Source organism: Crocodylus porosus, unplaced genomic scaffold (assembly GCF_001723895.1).
Source record: "Crocodylus porosus isolate Cpor-Errol unplaced genomic scaffold, CroPor_comp1, whole genome shotgun sequence".
Taxonomy (NCBI): Eukaryota; Metazoa; Chordata; order Crocodylia; family Crocodylidae; genus Crocodylus; species Crocodylus porosus.
In genome coordinates this window covers 23,252,034-23,270,058 of record NW_017728913.1, presented here as the reverse complement: position 1 = coordinate 23,270,058, position 18,025 = coordinate 23,252,034, and the positions used below count along the sequence as shown (strand labels likewise).

The 18,025-nt window shown below is 40.0% G+C and overlaps 1 protein-coding gene across 2 annotated transcripts in view; it reads right to left on the bottom strand.

Annotated features, from left to right (window-relative positions):
- Positions 1-2,048: 2,048 nt before the first annotated feature.
- Positions 2,049-18,025, bottom strand: part of PALLD (palladin, cytoskeletal associated protein) — a 205,767-nt gene continuing 189,790 nt past the window's right edge. Inside the window, exons 14-19 of one of the 2 annotated variants that reach the window (XM_019534593.1) lie at positions 17,137-17,231; positions 9,493-9,625; positions 7,307-7,514; positions 6,275-6,440; positions 5,417-5,550; positions 2,049-4,267 (exon numbers count right to left, since the gene is read on the bottom strand). In XM_019534593.1, coding sequence (XP_019390138.1) covers positions 4,095-4,267; positions 5,417-5,550; positions 6,275-6,440; positions 7,307-7,514; positions 9,493-9,625; positions 17,137-17,231 — 909 coding nt within the window. In that variant the 3' untranslated portion in view covers positions 2,049-4,094. The remainder of the gene's footprint in view (positions 4,268-5,416; positions 5,551-6,274; positions 6,441-7,306; positions 7,515-9,492; positions 9,626-17,136; positions 17,232-18,025) is intronic. The other variant, XM_019534592.1, reaches the window with a different exon arrangement.

Here is an 18,025-nt window from a genome sequence, read left to right as displayed (position 1 = left end):
CTTAGTTATGCTACTGCAGAACTAGAAAGTGAGGTCAGTAAGTAAGGTCTGGCCATTCCCCAGTGTTATAAAATGACTGCAGTGCCATATATAACACAATCTTCTATTTATTTCCCAGAGTCATTGGATCCAAGTTAGTTCTTACTCTTCTTTATGGCATCTGAGATCATTGCCCTGCAGGTACTGCTGCCTTTTGGTCTGGATTATCTCCTTGTGAAGGGGTTGACAGATTTTGTATTTTAGAATAAGGCTTTTATTGGGGAAAATAATGCAAGGCAAGATAATTTAATCAACTTTGCTTGTCTGTTTCTGGAGCTAGTCCTAGCCAGATTCCAAAAGCTGAGAAAAACTAACTGTGTTCCATGGAGGTTATGTGAATTTAGCCATATCACTTTTTCTGCTGTGAATGGAGTTCCCCATCCCCATCAGTCTCTTTCAGATTTTATTTCAAAATGTGGTTGTATCTAGTTTTGAATTGCTTTGTAAATATGCTTTAATTGATAAGGTTTCCCAGTCGCTTCAAAGATCAGTGAATACTTAGCTACAAACACTTTAGAGGACAGCAGAGAAGTCTATGACATCAGTTACACCAGAGTCACGTTATATAAATCTTGGTTGAACGTAGTTTGTCAAGAAATTTCTTTTCCCTGTATAAAGTAATCTGTCTATAAAGTAATCTTGATGATCCAATGAGCTGCTAATTCATTTCTGAATTTTTGGACAGCATAAATGTATCTTTATGCTTGTGCCACACAAATTTCTATCTCTGTATTTGTAAATCCACAACAACAGCCTCAGTAGCTAAGTAACAGCACAGTGGATTGTTGTTTATAGTTACAGAAAATAACAGCCTTGAGTCTTAGTTAAAGTTTCATATGTGATTTACTATTTTTGTATGTAAAGTGAAAGTAAAGTAGGGTGATTTCTTCTACCAGATGGCCACGTCTACACATACACTAGACTAATTAGCTGTGGAGTAAAGCGTTACCATCAACACATGCAGTGGTGTTGACTGGGTATCAATTGCACCTGGTCAGCCCAGCCAGCTACCTGCTGTCTAGTCACACAACTCTATTTTCAGCACCCTCCTGTCCCAATCAGCTCCTCTACCATGACCTGGAGCCTGGGGCTGACCCTCCCACACCCCACGTCCCCTGACAGGCTGGATCTGCTCCACCCTGGCTCAAATTGCTGCTGTCCCGGGTGCACATGTGGACACTGCAATCAGGGCATAGTTTATGCAGGCTCAAACTGCTCCAAAGTTTATTTCTTCACATTAATTGCATGTGTAGATGCATCCACTAAGGAGCTAAATGTATAGATGATTAGAAGGATCTATTTGTCTATTGCTTTTTGTGTATATTATACCAGAAACACAAGCTACTGAATAAATCAGGCATTTCAGACGCCTTTATTTTATCTGGCTCTCAAAAGCTGTCATCGATTTATACTTACCATGCCAAATTAAGATCTAGTGTAAACAGGTGCAGCTCCACTGGCATTGCTGGCAGTGCAACCATTTATTCTAGGACTGAATTTGGCTTATTCTCTTTTATAGAGTGAGTCGTGATTTGATTAGTACTTTTCTGATTAGTGGTAACTTGCATCTCTGCATGGATGGCATAGGATGGAAGGGTTCAGAATTTAACTTAACGAACCCTGAGTTCAATATTGTCATGAATTATTTTGTAAGAACAAAAATAATCAAAACAACCTATTCAAGTACCAGTCAATCATAGGATGGCTTCTATGAAAACATTCAGACTTCATCTCTGTTAGGTAGTGCAGAGGTCTGGATATTGAAGAGTGTCTAGGTTGGTGCAACAGTACATACAAATGAATCACAAAATATAAACAATTGAATACAATTCTACAATTTTACAATGGTGGCTCTTGAGTGTTGTTCCTTGGACCAGAGAGAATTCTGTAAACTAGCTGTCTTTAGAAACTTTAAAGAACCTGTCCTTATTCACAGCTCAGAATGCTAACCTTTTATGTGAATCCTCATATAGAAACAGATGTGAACATCTTACCTCAGAAAATGACAATTTTCTATTGGTGTAATATTTATTGATCTTAAACCCACATTTCAGCACAACAATCCAAAATAATATGAATAGTACATTTTTTATAAATACAAATAAAGGTGGCAAAATAATGCTAGTGAAGCTAAACAAATGGTAAATTAGCATGTCACAGTCGAAACATTTGGCAAATGATACAACATAATTTTCCTATAGGTAGATTTTTTCCATATGACAGACTGTGTATGACATTAATTTAGATTAGCAATGCCTATAGGTATGGCCATAGTTGGCACCAATCTGCATAGAATAGAACTATCGTATGTGCTTAAGTTTATTAACCGCTAAAAACTTGGTTTTTACTTACACAGAAGTACAAAGCAATACATGTATAGCAGTAATGCAAATATATGGTGTGGTACACAATTACAAAATAAAAAATAAAAAAACTAAGTACTGGACTTGAATAACTGAACTGAGATAAAAGATTTCAACACTTTTATTATAAATAATGAAAGATACCATATATGTGCTTCATATAAGGAATACAGTGTTTTCCTTTCATAGCAAAGTACGCTCGTACCATCAAAACCTCATTATCCCCCATCAGGCCTAATCAAATTCTTACACCCCAACCCACCCCTTCAATTAAAATTAATTGGTTGTGAATCAAAACTGCCTAATATACTTTGACTAGGTAGAGTCCAGTTTGGTGTAGAATTGCTTTACATTCTGAAAGTAGCCCTTCTAAGATTTTTGCCTACTGTACACACGCCCTAGCCTTGGTAGGGTTATTGTGTTATCCTACAGTAGGAAAGAGAACAAATAATACCATCCACCACATACACAAGCTTTGTTAAAAATATTATGGCACAAAATGTGTTGGGTTTTTTGTCCATCTTCATTCTTTGCTTCCCTCAGATCTACTAATCTATCCACTATGGTGTATACTTGTCATTTAAACCCATATAGCAAACTCAACCCATATTCCACTTGCTATACACTTCTAGAATCCTCAGCCTTATTACACAAGCTCTAAACAATCAGAAATGTCCAGTACTTACACTCTCCTGTGTTCAGTTGAACTTAGGATTTCAAATATGTGAATGGCAATGCTCTTATGATTTTGCAGACTGTTTTCAAGAACCCATAAGAAAGGTCTGGTCTTTTGCCCTGTTTCGCCCCTGTTTGCTAACCTAATGAAGTAAAACTAAACTGTTGGCATTTTTCCTTTCTCCCACACATGCCTCTCACCTAGGTGATGGGATTTATCATCTGTAGTGGAGCATTATTACACCTCAGCTTTTATTCTTCGTGATGAACAGGTTAAATTATTTATGCTTAAATTAGCCTTGCAGTATGTAAATAAGCCTCCTGCTAGGTGGCACAAAAGAAAAAATAGATATAAAAAAATCCAGAATTAAGGTGTTGACTTTGCTATATAGAATTGCCAATGTTAATTAATAACATTTTAGGCACGTAGTTGTTTTTCGCTGTAGAACAGAAATCAGTTTGCAGAAATAAGGCATTTGCTTAAATTTCTTTTCCTTCTCCCTTCCTGTTTTATTCTTACAATATTGCACTTGCTCACTGTAGCTATCAGAATACATTGCCATTTGAGAATTGCAAAAAGATAACCATACATTCTATTTTTCTGTTTGCGGTCTAATGGCCTCAAATGAAATGCCTTGCACCATTGATCGTGTAGCAAATATATCTTGCTTATGAAAGCACTTGGTGACAAACAGTGTGCTTACTTCTAAAAATTCTGGTTTGCTTTAGTATTTTGGCTTTATGAAAATGGTTATTCACAGGAGTTGAAGCAACCTAGATAGAAGTTGATGGTGATTGTGATTTTTTTTTTTTCTGTGCAATGTGTACATTTCTATTAATAATCAGCTACTTATTTTCCTAATTTGGTATAAGGAATAAGAAATATATGGTTCTTTATGTCTTGTACTTGAAGGTGTTTGCCTCTTACATAAAGTGACGTAGAAGTATCATTGATCAAGGCAACGGTTTTCAGTGTTTCTGCGTTGAAAGAAAAAAGATGGGTATGGCAGCTCAGGTTTACAGGTCATCGCTCTCTACCAAGCCAGACTGTAATGTCAGATGAACTGGGTTTGCTTCAGGCTGGAACGCTGCCCTGATGTCTAGTCCTTGGTCAGAAAGTGCTGCATATCGACTGGCTGAGGGACGTACCTTCTTTGGCTTGGTGGTCTGCGGGTGTTGTTGCCACTGAGCTACAGATTTAAGAACAGGAAGAAATTCAGCTGGTTTCATGCACTTATGTAAGGTCCTCACTCAGATGAATGAGTGATCTGCTCTTGAAAAGCAGAGAAGTGTTATCTCAAAGCCTTTTTTTTACTTTCTTGTTTTTGTGCTTATTTACTAACAGCTGTATTTTGTCTTTACTGCTGCTGTGGTAAGAGCATAGCACAGGTTAAGACTGGAAATTGTCATCCAGCTTGTTATTCTGCCTTTAGCCACCACTGCTCTCCCTCAAGCATCCCCCTTCCTCTATCTCCTTGAATTCTTCTTAGGGCTGTATGTTGTCATGACTTCCTTACTGGCGAAGTACAGTTGGACTTGGCTGCCTCCCGTTTTCCAGGTGGATCACTACAATCGCCCCCCTTCCCCTCACTGAATAAAGATACCAGGCTAGATTTGAACATCCCAACCCCCTCTCGCGCATCTAACTCTATTCTTCGTCATTGGGGTTGTCCCTGATTGATATCAGTGGGAGTCAGCTGGTCATCACCATTGCCCTGTGCAACCTGGAGAATTACAAACCTATGTAGAGTTTAATTTGGATTTTTCACCTTGCAACAAATTACAGCATTGCCACCAGATCATAACATGAATAACTATTTCACTCAGTTATGGTGTTGGTCAGAAATCTAATTGGTTATTTAATTTAGATTTAAGATCAATTCACAACAGAGGAGCTGTATTTAACTATATTAGCTAATTAAGCAGCAAGCCACAAGACCAGAATTTCTTGCCTACTGGTATTTGTTTTGGGTGCATTTTAGGCAAATCTAGAAAATCATACAAAAGGTTAAAAACTAGTGCTAGCACAGCATTGTCATAAGAACCCAAAGAATTAATGCAGTCATGCCATTTACTGTTACTGCTAAGGATGCTGGGGTGAATAAGCCAGATGCAACTAGAAGACTTGCACATGCTCATTTTGCTTTAAGTATTTGAAAGGTGATAAAATGTACTTCAACAGAGTATTTGCTGTCTTGATATGGCTCGCTATTACTGTGGAGAAACTATAAATAAAAGAGAGACCAACATAAACCTTCTGTATACAAGTTAATTAGAACTGCTATTTTGGGAGAGGTAGATTTTATTTGATTGCATTTTTGAGAATGGGAATCACTTACTATACACATCCAGCCTGGCAGTGCAGGACACTATTCCAGCCTCATTCTTAGCTGACACAGTATACCAACCAGCATCTTCTTTTGTAGCTCCCTGAATAAGCAGGCAGATGTAGCCATGATTATCCTGGTGCATACTGAAAAGAGAAAGAGGTGATTAAAACACCATACAGAATGGTGGCGGCAGGACAAAGAATGTTGTTTAAGAACATAACCTTACAGGTAGAATTTTAAAAAGCAAGTTTATAAATAATGTGATGTTCCCATCTAAATAAGCACATAATACCCACCAAAGTGAGAGAGAGATGTACATACCAAGTGAAAAATGAGTATCAGCTATTTAAACAAAATTAATATGTAAAGATAAGAGGAGAAGCAGACCTTTAGGTGCTGAGTGGGCTTCAGTGGTGAAAATGCAGGGGCCTCTGTGGCACCTGCTGAGTAGGGGCTTTTGGAATCTAAATGGTATACTTGGTTTGTAGCCTTTGTGTGGTTTTTTTTTTTTTTTTTAAAAAAAAAACAGACAACACACTTTTGTTTGCTTAAACTGTGGAGGCAAACTTAGTTGTCTGAATGCAGGATTGGGAGGCAACTAATACGTTTTAATCCTGGCTGAGTCATTGGCTTGGCTCTGAACTTAAAAAGCATGTTTCCTATGTGATTCTTGTTCTCCAGCTGTCAAATGGAGACAATGATACTTACATACCTCATAGGGTTCCTGAGTAATAATTCTTATTAGATGCTGTAAATGCTAAGAATTCTTCCAACTTGATATCCCTTTGACTGTGTTAGGCTATTTCAATTGTGGTTTGTTTTGGTTTTTAATCAGATTCATTGTACAGAATATTAAACTGGCCTGACCTCACTCTGTCAGTGTTATAGGTGAGTGACTCATTCTCTTTCTTCCAAAATATCTGAGGAGGTGGCACTCCATAGACGCGGCACTCCAGTCGCACTGGGTATCCCTCAGCCACTCCTGTGTTCTGTAGCTTCTCTATAAACACTGGTGGCTTGTGTACTTCCTTAGCTGTAAAAAACAGAGATGTCAGTAATGTTCACAGTGCTGATATCGTTTAACTGTTGTCCCGGAAGGTACACAGCTAAACAGAAGATTTTAGATCATTCCTCTGTGATGGTTAGTACAGCACTACCTGATGCTGGATCAGCAGAAGTAAATTATGTCCTGATTCTGACCTGAGTAGCAGACAGGCAGCTTAGAATAGAGCCAATTGAAATGTTTTCTCTGTTCAACTAGATTTGCCACACTCAAAACTCACACTGCAATTGCTTTAGTATTCCCTATAAAAGCTTTCCTAAACCCTGTGGCCTATCCATCTTCTGACAGGATGAGCCTTTAGTTCTTATGGTCTCTTTCTACTATTTTAGGATTCAACCAGGATGAAGTGACTTTACACTGGGATGTGTGTAATGTGCCATTCATTTCCATATACATTACTAATCTAACAGGATCAGGTGCAGGCAAATTGCCTTAACAAGAGAAATTTGATTCTGGCATATAGAAATCAGCATTGCCTTGAATATGCTACATAAGATAAAGTAACATATGGACTTTGATTCCATGCTACTGTCCCATGTGTGTACCTAACTACTAATTCGTCTTAAAACTATTTGATATTATTGAGAAACAGGTTAATTTAAACCAAAAGTGAAGTAGAACTAACTCATCCTAATACCAATGATTAAGAGTTGATCTCATCCAGGTGTCTGGCAGCCGTGGTGGTGAAAAGGAACTGATTGTCAGTTAAGGCTCACTAGAGTGAAAGGGTGCAAGCACAGGCACAAGAGATGCTGTTGTTCAGAAACATTACATTTCAGATTTTCACGTACAACTCGAACAACCTCCAATAGAGAGTCTTAGCACAAGGATGTTACCTGCAACAATGAGCTCCAGGCTGAATGTGTTCTGACCAGCTTTGTTGCTGGCAATGCATGTGTAGATTCCAGCATCTCTAGCTGTGACTGGCTCTATGATCAGGGAGTGCACACCATTCTCACGCACCAGCATTTTGTGAGAACTGTCAGGACGAATTGGTCTTCCATTGAGTTGCCAGCTTAGATCCGGAGTTGGTAATCCACTGACCTTAAATATGAAAACGATGGGAAGGAGCTTTAGTGTGTTTCTGTTTTGTATTACTTGCTTTTTACTTCAAGAGGAAAGAAGGGATTTGTTTGTGTAGGAGAGTTTAGGGATAGCACACAGTACAATGGACAAACTACACCCTGATGTATGCAGAATTGTACTGACATGCCTTATGCAACTCATTTGATTGCAGTGCTGCTTCGTGGGTGTAACTGGATAGATCAGTTTAAACCTAGTTTGAGTCTAATAAAAAAAAAAATTACATTGTGAAACAAAGTTTGGGTGACACCTGTCTGGCTTTTTACAGTTTGCCTTTGTTTCTGAATGAAACGTGTAGACAAAACACGTCAGCTAAACAGATATGAACTCGATTCCATTCCAGTTATGTATCATTCATTACCGTCAGTGCTGCCTACCGTACCTGTGTATCCAAATAATTTGAAGCAACCTCAGACTGTTGAAAGAGATGTGTCATCATTGGAAAGGTACTTCCTGGGAAAGTAGGTTTATGCTATTATGAGAAACCAGTTATATTCTACAGTAAACATGGCAAATCTGAATTTTAATTGTCTTCTACAAAGTCACTAATGCCTCTACCAGGAAACATTTTGGTCTCACCTTTGTAATGTTTCAGATAGATCAAATAGATTTAAAGGACTAGAGATGAGAACAATCATTTTGCTTTTCATCTCACCTATTTTCACATGGACATACCTGTCCAGTTCGTACTGCTGAGTTTTAAAAATCAATTCTCTCTTAAATAGAAAGCTTATTCTTCCCCATTCACAATCTGCGGCCATTTTTTGGAGCAAAAATATTTTTCTTTTATTGATACAGACATTTGCATCAGTGTAGAAATGAACTGACTCTTAATATTGTAAACAAATTACATCAGAGGGCCAAAAACTGCTTCAAAACAGTAGGCAGGAAGACCATGTTGAGATGGGTAGGTTAAAAGGGTAATTTTGTGGTGCTTATACTACTACTGGTAGGTAAAATCAGCTGCCTTCATATGAAGTCTGCCTTAGGATGAGCCCATTCACATAAATCTGTCCAACTGGATAAGAAATGTTCTTAAGGAAAGAATGATGGAAATAATCCTGAATTACAGCGGTCCAAATATTTGTAAAGCCTAAAAACTTCAGGATGACCAGCACTACAGAAAGAATGAATTACAAAATAAAAACCAAACCCCCCCCCAAAAAAGTGTGCCGCCTAGCAGCAGTTCCATCTTCTAGCTGTTCTAGTAAGTGAACTTGGAACCATATTTTTAATAGTGCAGTTGACCTCTACAGGCACGCTCACGCTCTTTCTACTCGCATGGAACCGTAGGATGTTCTCATGTGTTTGACACTTTCAGTTAAAAGAGTAAGTAATTTAGGGAAGTATTTGACATACAAAGTATATCATGTGGTGGATAATATCTCCTGAATAGTATGCTTTCACTAGTTCACCAGTTTCTCTCTGACTCAGATATTGTTTCTTGGAGCCACATCACTGAGCTTCTCAACCCCTTGTTCAGTTGCACAGGGCTGTTGAACAGCCATGAACTAAATAGGTCTCATGCAATAAACCAATATTTAGTCATGGTTTTTGTGGACTCTAAGGCCAAGTCCTGGCTGCTACAGGCTGTAAATATCTTTCATCTTTAAGGCAAATCAAACGCAAACTTTTAAATACTGAGTTTAACAGGAAGTCCCATCATGATTATTCCAAAGGGCTAGAAAATTAATATTTTATTGAAGAGGAAAGAAATGTTGCTATTCTTCTTTTTGTTTCTAGTCCCCTGAAGAATGGGTCATCAGTTGTAAGCTTATTGGTATCAAAGGCCAAGTCTCACTGTTGGGTTTAATTCTTTACATATCTAGAATCCCACTTACATGAGGCAGTTTGAGATGGGTAAATATTCTAAGATCCAACCAAACTTGAACCAAGGAGTCTGCTGCTCAACACAAATTAAAACAGACTTGATACTTGCCTTGCAGTCCATTCTGCAGAGTTTTCCTTCTTGAACAGTCAGGTCTCCAGGAGCCTGCAGGAAGTGAGGTCTGAAGAATCGTTCCTGAATGGGTTCATTTTCATCACCACTGTCCCTTGATCGAGATCGGGGCCTTAAAAATCACATATATAATAAAGTTGCTTGAAAAGAATTTAAGACCAAAATTCAAGCTGGCATAAATCTGGATTCATTTCTGTGACCCTTTCCCTGCTTCCCCACCTCCAAGTGCAATGGCTCTAAATTTGTGCTAGCATAACAAAGCATAATTTGGCACAGCATCGATTAAATAGGACATTTTGCATTTATGTTACTTTAATCTAGATTGTGGCAAATACGTGATGTAGAAAGTGATCTCATTTGGCATGAGTCGCTTACCTATAAGGGCAATTTGTTTATATATTATAGTGTTTTTAGTTTACTTTTATCCTGTAGCTTAATCAATGGTAGAGATTTTTATATAGCTGATCACCTTTTTATTACTTGATCATGCCAGAAAATAACAGTAAAATAACAGTAACAGCAATAAATGTGTTTACTTTCAAAGAAAACACCACCAACTAAAAATTGGCTACCACCTCAGTTGAGGGCATACAGTTTCCACAAAAGAGTTTCTTTTTTCACTTGTTCTTTGCTACTAAAGATTATATATGAATAGAGGATGATTATGGTTTAAATTTAGTTAATCTGATCTTGAAGTTTACTTTTCACTCTTTCTGTTTTCAGTTTGTGATATTTATCATCATTCCCAATTGTGGTGTCCCAAGAATGAGAACTTAGCACAGAGGCAACAGAAACAAAAGACCCAGAGCTCTTGTTTAAAAAAAACACACTCATGGAAAATAAAATGCAAAAATATGACTATTCTGCAATTCCCTCCACCCCAAACATCATCAGCAGTTCTTGCCCATTAATTTAATTTATTGAAAACTTGTTTCTGGTTCCTTTTCAATTCAAACTGACATTTTTTCCATGGTGTATATAATTTATTTAGTAATAAAAATGTTCTTTTTGCCATCTCTGTAAATTCTTAGTTTATTCAGCAAATTAAAAAAATACGTAATTGAGAACAGAAATTGGCCCTCAAATCTTATTTCACTTAACCCTAAAGAATGCCAGTGAATTCAATTCTAAGGCCAAGCTCTGCCCACAGTAACACTGTTGCAATGCAGGGTTGCGCAGCTGTAACTGAAGACAGATTCAGCCCACAACATTTGCCTGGCTTTTTCTGTGAGAGAGAGCGATGGGACAGCCACCATTTCAACCAACATTCATATTTGACTGTATGCATTTCTTTGTGCTTTGGCCAGTCTCTACTTTTTCCTGAGAGGAAACAAATGGAGAATGTGGCATTTTCTGCATTGTAAAAGAATAAATCCAAATTAAAATTAGAAACATTGTAAAGGTTAGTATGGGCAGTGTGGTCACTATTTAAAAAAGTAATGCCTACACTGGAATATGACATCCTCATGGTAACAGATACAAATTAACAGTCCTAGATCAGTGATTCTCATCCAGGGTGCCAGGGCACCTTTGAAGGGTGCCACGAGGTGTGAGGAGCTAAGCCCGAAAGATGTAGGTTCAGGTTTATCCCGGCCTGGCCCCTCTGCAAAGAGGTAAGCATTGTAATAAATAACGTACTGTTTGAAATGGGGTGCCACAGTAGAATCTAAAAAGGTTGAGAACCATTGTCCTAGGTACATGGGGCAATTTTTTTATGTGCTTCCAGTGGTATAGGTAAAGTTATACTCTTACAACAGCACTGAATGAACATGGCATGTTTCTCTTTGATTATTTGCCTTTGCTAGATGATGCTGAATCCTAATACTGCAGATGCCAGCGTGTGCTAATTCACTGTTGGTTGTAATACAGGTTGCTGGATTATCACAGCTTAATAATTACTGGATCACAGAAAAAATGAACCTTGTGGAAAAGATGTCCTTTATCCGTATAGAGATGGATACCATAATGAAGACACAAGGCCTAGGCCTACGCAATTGTTTAGGTTTCAATATGTACCATTTAGATGCCACTGACATTCTCAAAACTGGCTTCTAGCCTTTAAATGCCCAAGTTCCACAGCAACTTAAATCTGTCAGTGGACATTTGCAAAGTCATCTTCACACTGACAGTAACCCCAGCTTATGAGCTGTTTGGTGAAGCCCTGGAAGCTCTATGGTGGGATTCTTACACTAGCCATTTCCCCATTTATGTTGCCCATTTGACCCTATCAGTATGCTCCCAGCATGATTAAACTAGGATCTGCCTGCATAAAAAGTTTTCCAGTCAGTATGAAAGAGTGCACGAGTTAGGGGCAAGGGGAGAGAGAATGAGAATGTGTCTTTTGGTAAACAGGTCAGACACCTGAGATATGGGAGATCTGTGTTCAAGCTCTCCAGCCGATGATTTAGAACAGGGTGATCCAACGTTAGTGTATCAGCACCTCTGTGCTGAAAAATGGCAGCAGGGGTGCTTTAACTAAAGCTCACTAAACAAGCTTTAGGTAAAGCTCCCCCACCACTATTTTTCAGTGTGGTGAAACTGATACACATCACTGATACACATGATGCTGGAGTCTGGTAATTGCCATGCCCCAGCAGACTCAACTAATTGAGTCTGTTCCAACATGCTGTAATTACAGCATGTCAGAGCAGCCTTGCTGCATGTATATATGGGTCCAGTTCCACCCAGGCATTGCTTGGGCAACATGGGTTTTCTAAATCAAAGCTGAGGATTCCACTGATACCTAGGGTTAGGGACAGAAGTTACACATAAACTGATTTAAGTGAGCAGAAACTGGTTTAAACCTGTAACAGAACAGAAATTCAATGCACGTAAACCAGTTGCAAATGGCTGAAGCTGATTTAAGATAACCTGGCTGAATGTAGCATCAGACTTGACTGATTTAGGTCAAACTTCTGTCCCGGACTCCTTCCTGGTTCAAGTCAACTCTCAGTCCTCCAGCATGCATTCCAGCCCTGGGCTGGGCTGGGCTGTCTGCTCCAGAGACAAGGGTTGTGTGTGGGGTAGGGGGGAAGGCAGGGAAAGACCCACTCCCCGACAAACCCTGGCTGGGATCTGGGGCTGGGGCAGGGGGTTAAACGTCCCTTCCCCTAAGTACAGAGCTGCCCTGCAATACCAAAACTTACTGCTGGCTGCAACTGGACTAGAAATGCCAGAGGCACTTGGAATCATGAAGAGGAAGTGATGAGCAACCCTGCAGAATCCTGCTTCTGCGATTTCTGGACTGCAAATTCCAGAGACCTCAGGGGCAGCAGGAAGAGGAAGCAAACATACGGCCCATGCTGGCTACATGCCAGAGAGCTGTGCTGTAGCACCCCCCAGCTTCTGGCCTGAGCCAATGCAGGCATGTGGCTGCACTTCCTGAATCAAAAGTGAATGCGTCCAGTTGTTTTTCAGTTTAATCTCTGCAGCGCAGATGCCTTGGGATTTTTGACTGCCTGTACTTAGCCCAGGTGTGAGATGCAGCTGTGCAAAGTGTCTCTGAAACTAGCGCAGGGGTAGGCAACCAGGTGCCAGAGTGTGGCACTCGAAGGCATTTTGCTTGGCAGGTGTGCTCTGGGTGGATGGTGGGGAAGGGGGCTGAGGCTACGTGGCAACAACAAGGATCAGGCCCCTTGTGGCTCCCTTGCCATCTGCCCCAGCACACTAACATCTTACAATTTGAAGCTGTGGGTGTTTTTGGCACGTGGCCCAAAAATGTTGCTGACCCCTGCTCTAGCCCAACTGTTTTCTATGAAGTAGATATGAAGTAACTATGAAGTATGAATTTTAGGAAATTGTTTTAAAGAGAAAGATATACTTAGTCATGTTAGTCTGAAGTCAGGCAGAAAGCAGATTCACTCATAGCATCTGACAAAGTAGGCTGTTGCTTACAAATAAATCATGTCTTTCTGAAGGAATTAGTCTCTAAGGTGCTCTTCCCCACTTTCATTTTAAGAAAGAAATGGCAGAACAAGCTAACAGTCTCTTAAAAGCGTAAAAAAAAATATTAAAACTGAAAGCCAGGCATGCTTTACATTAAGCTGGAGTAGACTTGTAAAGATAACAAAATGAAAAACTGTTTCTTTGCCAAGATCACAATAAGAGAAATTTAAAATACGTTAAAATGTATAATAACAATGAAACAGAGTATGAAGTGCACTAGGCTAATAAAGTATGAATTGCGCTGGTGTTTCTGTTGCCTTGAGCAAGTCTCCCCCTACCCCCCAACTTTGCCCAAACTAAGTACATGAGAAAATGCCTTAGTGGGAAAGAAATACCATAATTTAGCAAAATTCATAAAGCAAACTCCCAGTGAGCAGGAAGAGCTGCATGTTAGTGAGGTGATAAGGAGCCTGTCTCTTAAGAGGGTGTTGCATGTTCTGAGATCTCATCAAGTTCAGTGGGAGATGTGGATGTACAGACACTTATAGGATTTGCCTAGCTCTCAGCAGGATTGAGCTTTTAATGGGCAACCACAGCAGAGGGGAGGTGGAGGCATAACTGCCAAGACTCTGCACACCCAGGGTAACCTGCTCCTGCAGGGATTAATACCACAGGAATGTATGCAGAGCGGTGCTTTAAAAGTCAAAACTCAGTAGTGAAAAAGGATAAAAAGGGGTTATGCTGGGCACACTGGCACCCCACCCCCTCCACAACAGCAGCTTTCCCTGGACGTGAGGTTTCTGTCCATCTAACCCAATGGCTGCTCCTCTGCCCTGGCTGCTGGAACAGTGGCAGGGAAGGTAAAGAGTGCAGGGCCAGGAGGGAGGGGGTAGTCATCCCCCTTGCCTTCATTCTGGCACCACCTGTTAGGCAGGGCCTGGGCTCATGCCCTGCTGGCCCACTCATAGCTATGCTACCGGGGTCAGGCCTTCAAAACAAGTGATTATAAAGGGAAGAAGAGTACTAGGTAAAGTACTCATTTCAATTAAAATGCTAATGTCATTGTAAGTCTCCTCTACGTTGTACTATTACCCTATCATGTGCACATTCAGTACTTTATGTGATTACTAGGGTGCTGACAGCAGCTAGAAAATAGATAAGGTGTCAGCTGTTAGCACAACTTTCAGTTCAATTTGAACAGGCTCAAAAAGCGAATTCTCATGAGCAGCAGAGCTAGATAGACCACTGTGTACCTTAGCAAACTACAGAACGCCCACCCTCTACTTTGCAGGGAGATGCAGAACTATCAGTTGTCTAGTTATTTTTTGTTGAATCTTTTTTTCTATTTTATTTCCCTCTTATCTTTGTTTTCCCTTCTTCCTTCTCTCCTTCAAACTTTTTAAATTCCCTCCCATAAAGGCTCTTAAATTGTCTTGTTTAACAACTAGTAACTTTGCAGAACTACATCAGGATTCCCAAAGGCAGCTCTTCCTGTCACAAATCAACAAGAGATTTATAGTTGCAAAACTGCCAGTCCCATAAAAATGGAGGGGTATTGAATGCTGACTTCCAGAAGAATTAGTGAATGTGCAAGGTACAGTTCCTCCACTTCACAAAATATGCTCAGTGGCTGTACCATAGCAATGGTGCAACAGACTGCTGCATGAAGGGTTTACATTTAGGCAAGTTTGGCTCCTGCCATTGTTCCATAACCTGGAATATTATGGAAATGATTTGTGTAGCCCTAAATAAGGCTGGTGTTTTTTAACACTTGTATGATTCTGTTTGACCAACTCAGTAGCTGGTGAGATTCATAAAAAAGCACCTAATTCTTCCTTGCAGGAATTTTATTTTATGTACTTGGGTTACTAACTGCTCTTGGGAACATCTGAATCCATTTATTTCACCCAACTGTAGTCATTATTAGATCTGTCATTATATGTGTTGCAGTTGCCAGCTGCTGCCCAGATCCTAAAATGCATGTAATCAATAAGCAGAACATATACACATCAAAAGAGCAGAAATATGAACTGAACGTTTTTGATCCACAGACAGAAGCTCTATTTGGTTAACCCAACCACACTGCCTTTTTGTTGGTTGAATATGTAGGAGCTGTGCTATGTATGTCTTGGCTGTGTCTAATAACTAGTTATTCTAATAACTAGAAAGGGAAAGAATAAAATAAAACCCCACATCTGAATACTTACAAACTTCAGAAAAATGCAGAGCTCGACGTTATACTTTATTTCTGGTTCCTCCCTCCATGATTGCCTAAATTAAAACAATCAGCATCCCCAAACTTTCAAACACTTCAGACCTGGATACAAACCTTGTGGTCTGGAGCCATCTCTATGACATTTTTGTCTTTCTACTTATTTGTAGTAGCACCTACAAGTCCCATTCAGATTTGAATCCCAATTAGGTTGGTGCTTTAAGGAAGCATCAGTAGTAAGCATCAGGTCTACAAAGGCCTTGTAGTGGAAAGTAAAACAAGATGAAACAAGAGAATGTGGAAGTGCGGAAAAGACTGAGAATGTGGAAGAGGCCGAACTACTCCATGCCTTTTATCTCAGACTCCATAGGTGAGGTCAGCTCCCAGACTACTGCACCTGGCAGCACGGGGAGAAAATGAGCAGCCAGCAGTGATGAAAGAACAGGTTAGGGACTACTTAGGAAAGGTGGACATGTACAAGTCCATGGAGCTGGAGGTGACACACCTGAGGTGCTGAGGAAGTTGGCTGATGTGATTGCAGAGCTGCTGGTCATGTTCTATGAAAACTCATGGCAGTCAGGAGAGATCCCAAATGATTGGAAAAGGGCAAATATAGTGCCCATCTTTAAGAAAAGAAAGATCCAGGAAACTACAGACTGGGCAGCCTCACTTCAGTTCCTGGAAAAATCATGGAGCAGGTCCTCAAGGAATCCATTTTTAAACACTTGCACGTGAAGAAGGTAACCAGGAACACTCAACATTCACCAAAGGCAAGTCAGGCCTGACCAACCTGATTGCCTTCTATAATAAGATGACTGGCTCTGTGGATGCAGAGAGACCAATGGACATGACATACCTTCACTTTAGCAAGACTTTTGATATAGTCTCCCACAACATTCTTGCAAGCAAACTACAAAGTATGGGTTGGATGAATGGACTATAAAGTAGATAGAAAACTGGCTGGATTATTGGGCTCAGAGAGTAGTTTAAGGAGCCGTGACACCAGGGTCCACACAGGGCTCTGTGACTGCTCATAATTGGGATGGCTATCAGGGACCCAGCCATTCTCTCTGTCTCCCTTCCTCTCTCTGGCAGGGGGAAAGGAGAGATGAGAACTGTAGGATGCTAAGGAAGCTTGGGATCCACACTGCTCTGTGTGAGACTGAACAGATGTTACACATGGTGCTACAAAACATTGCTCTCTGGCAAAGTTGCTGCTGAAAACAGCTAACAGATTGTAGCAGAATCAATATTTCTTTTTCTGCCACAACCTCACTTTTTGTGCTGGGAAAAGGGTGTATTTCTCTACACAAAGGTAAGGCTCATTCATGGCCAAAGACAGTGCAGTTGAGTAGTTTGTCTTTTGTTCATCTGATGGTCCAATGATCATAGGGAGTTTCTGACACACGAGAAGATGGGATTTCTTTTTGCGTTAGTACTTATGCTTTCCTCCCAATCTTTTTAACCTTGCCAGCACCCTTATACCAAATATGTACAGCAGCTACAGTAATACACTTATAAGGTACCTTCTGACATGAGGCTGGCCAGGAGGTGTCCGAGGACTGCGGCCTCTTTGATTGACAGCTTGAACCATCAGCCTTCCAGTACAGCTTATTCTACCCTGTTACAAACATTGGGAGACAATAATAAAGATATTATATGATTTAAAATAAACAATTCTAATGGAACAGATTTTTCCAAAACACTAAACAAACATCTAATTCAATGTCCAGAGCTTGAAATTCCCTTGCTCTTGCCAGTCTTTTTCATTCTCCATCTCATGCAATCTTTTCTTCCACAAAAAGTCAATTCCCAATAACATTAGTCAAGGTATAGCCTGCCAACAATGTTTTCCTTATATTTTAAGTTTCCAATCCAATTCTAAACATAGTGAAACAACTTTGGTTACAACCAAGTCTCCATGAAAACATTACAAGGTCTTATTCATTCTTATGTATTCAATGTTTATTCTTTCAAAAGGTAAGATTGGAGCACAGCTGGAACAACAAACAATTTGCCCATAGAACGGAACAGTTAGGACTGTTGGGTTAGCACCTCACTTACATGTGTATCTGTCTCTGTAGATATCCAAGTCCAATATTTCGGGGATACCTGAAGTCCTCAAAACTTTTCCCAGCTGCCCCCTACCTCTATAGGCCCTTAATTTCTTTTGGATGTCTTTTTGTAAAGCCACTGGCATGAAGATACTGCACCTCAGTTATTCCACCTGACTTGGAGCAGGGGCAACTTAAAAACAGGTCTCCCACACCTGAGGTGAATGTTCTACCTAACTACCGGCTACTGGATAAACCTGAGGGTCCTTTTTCACTTATGTTGGTAGGGATGGGGACAGGAAATAGATCACAGGCTACCTAGGTGTCCAAGCTAGGACAGCCACTTGCCTCCTTAAAAATG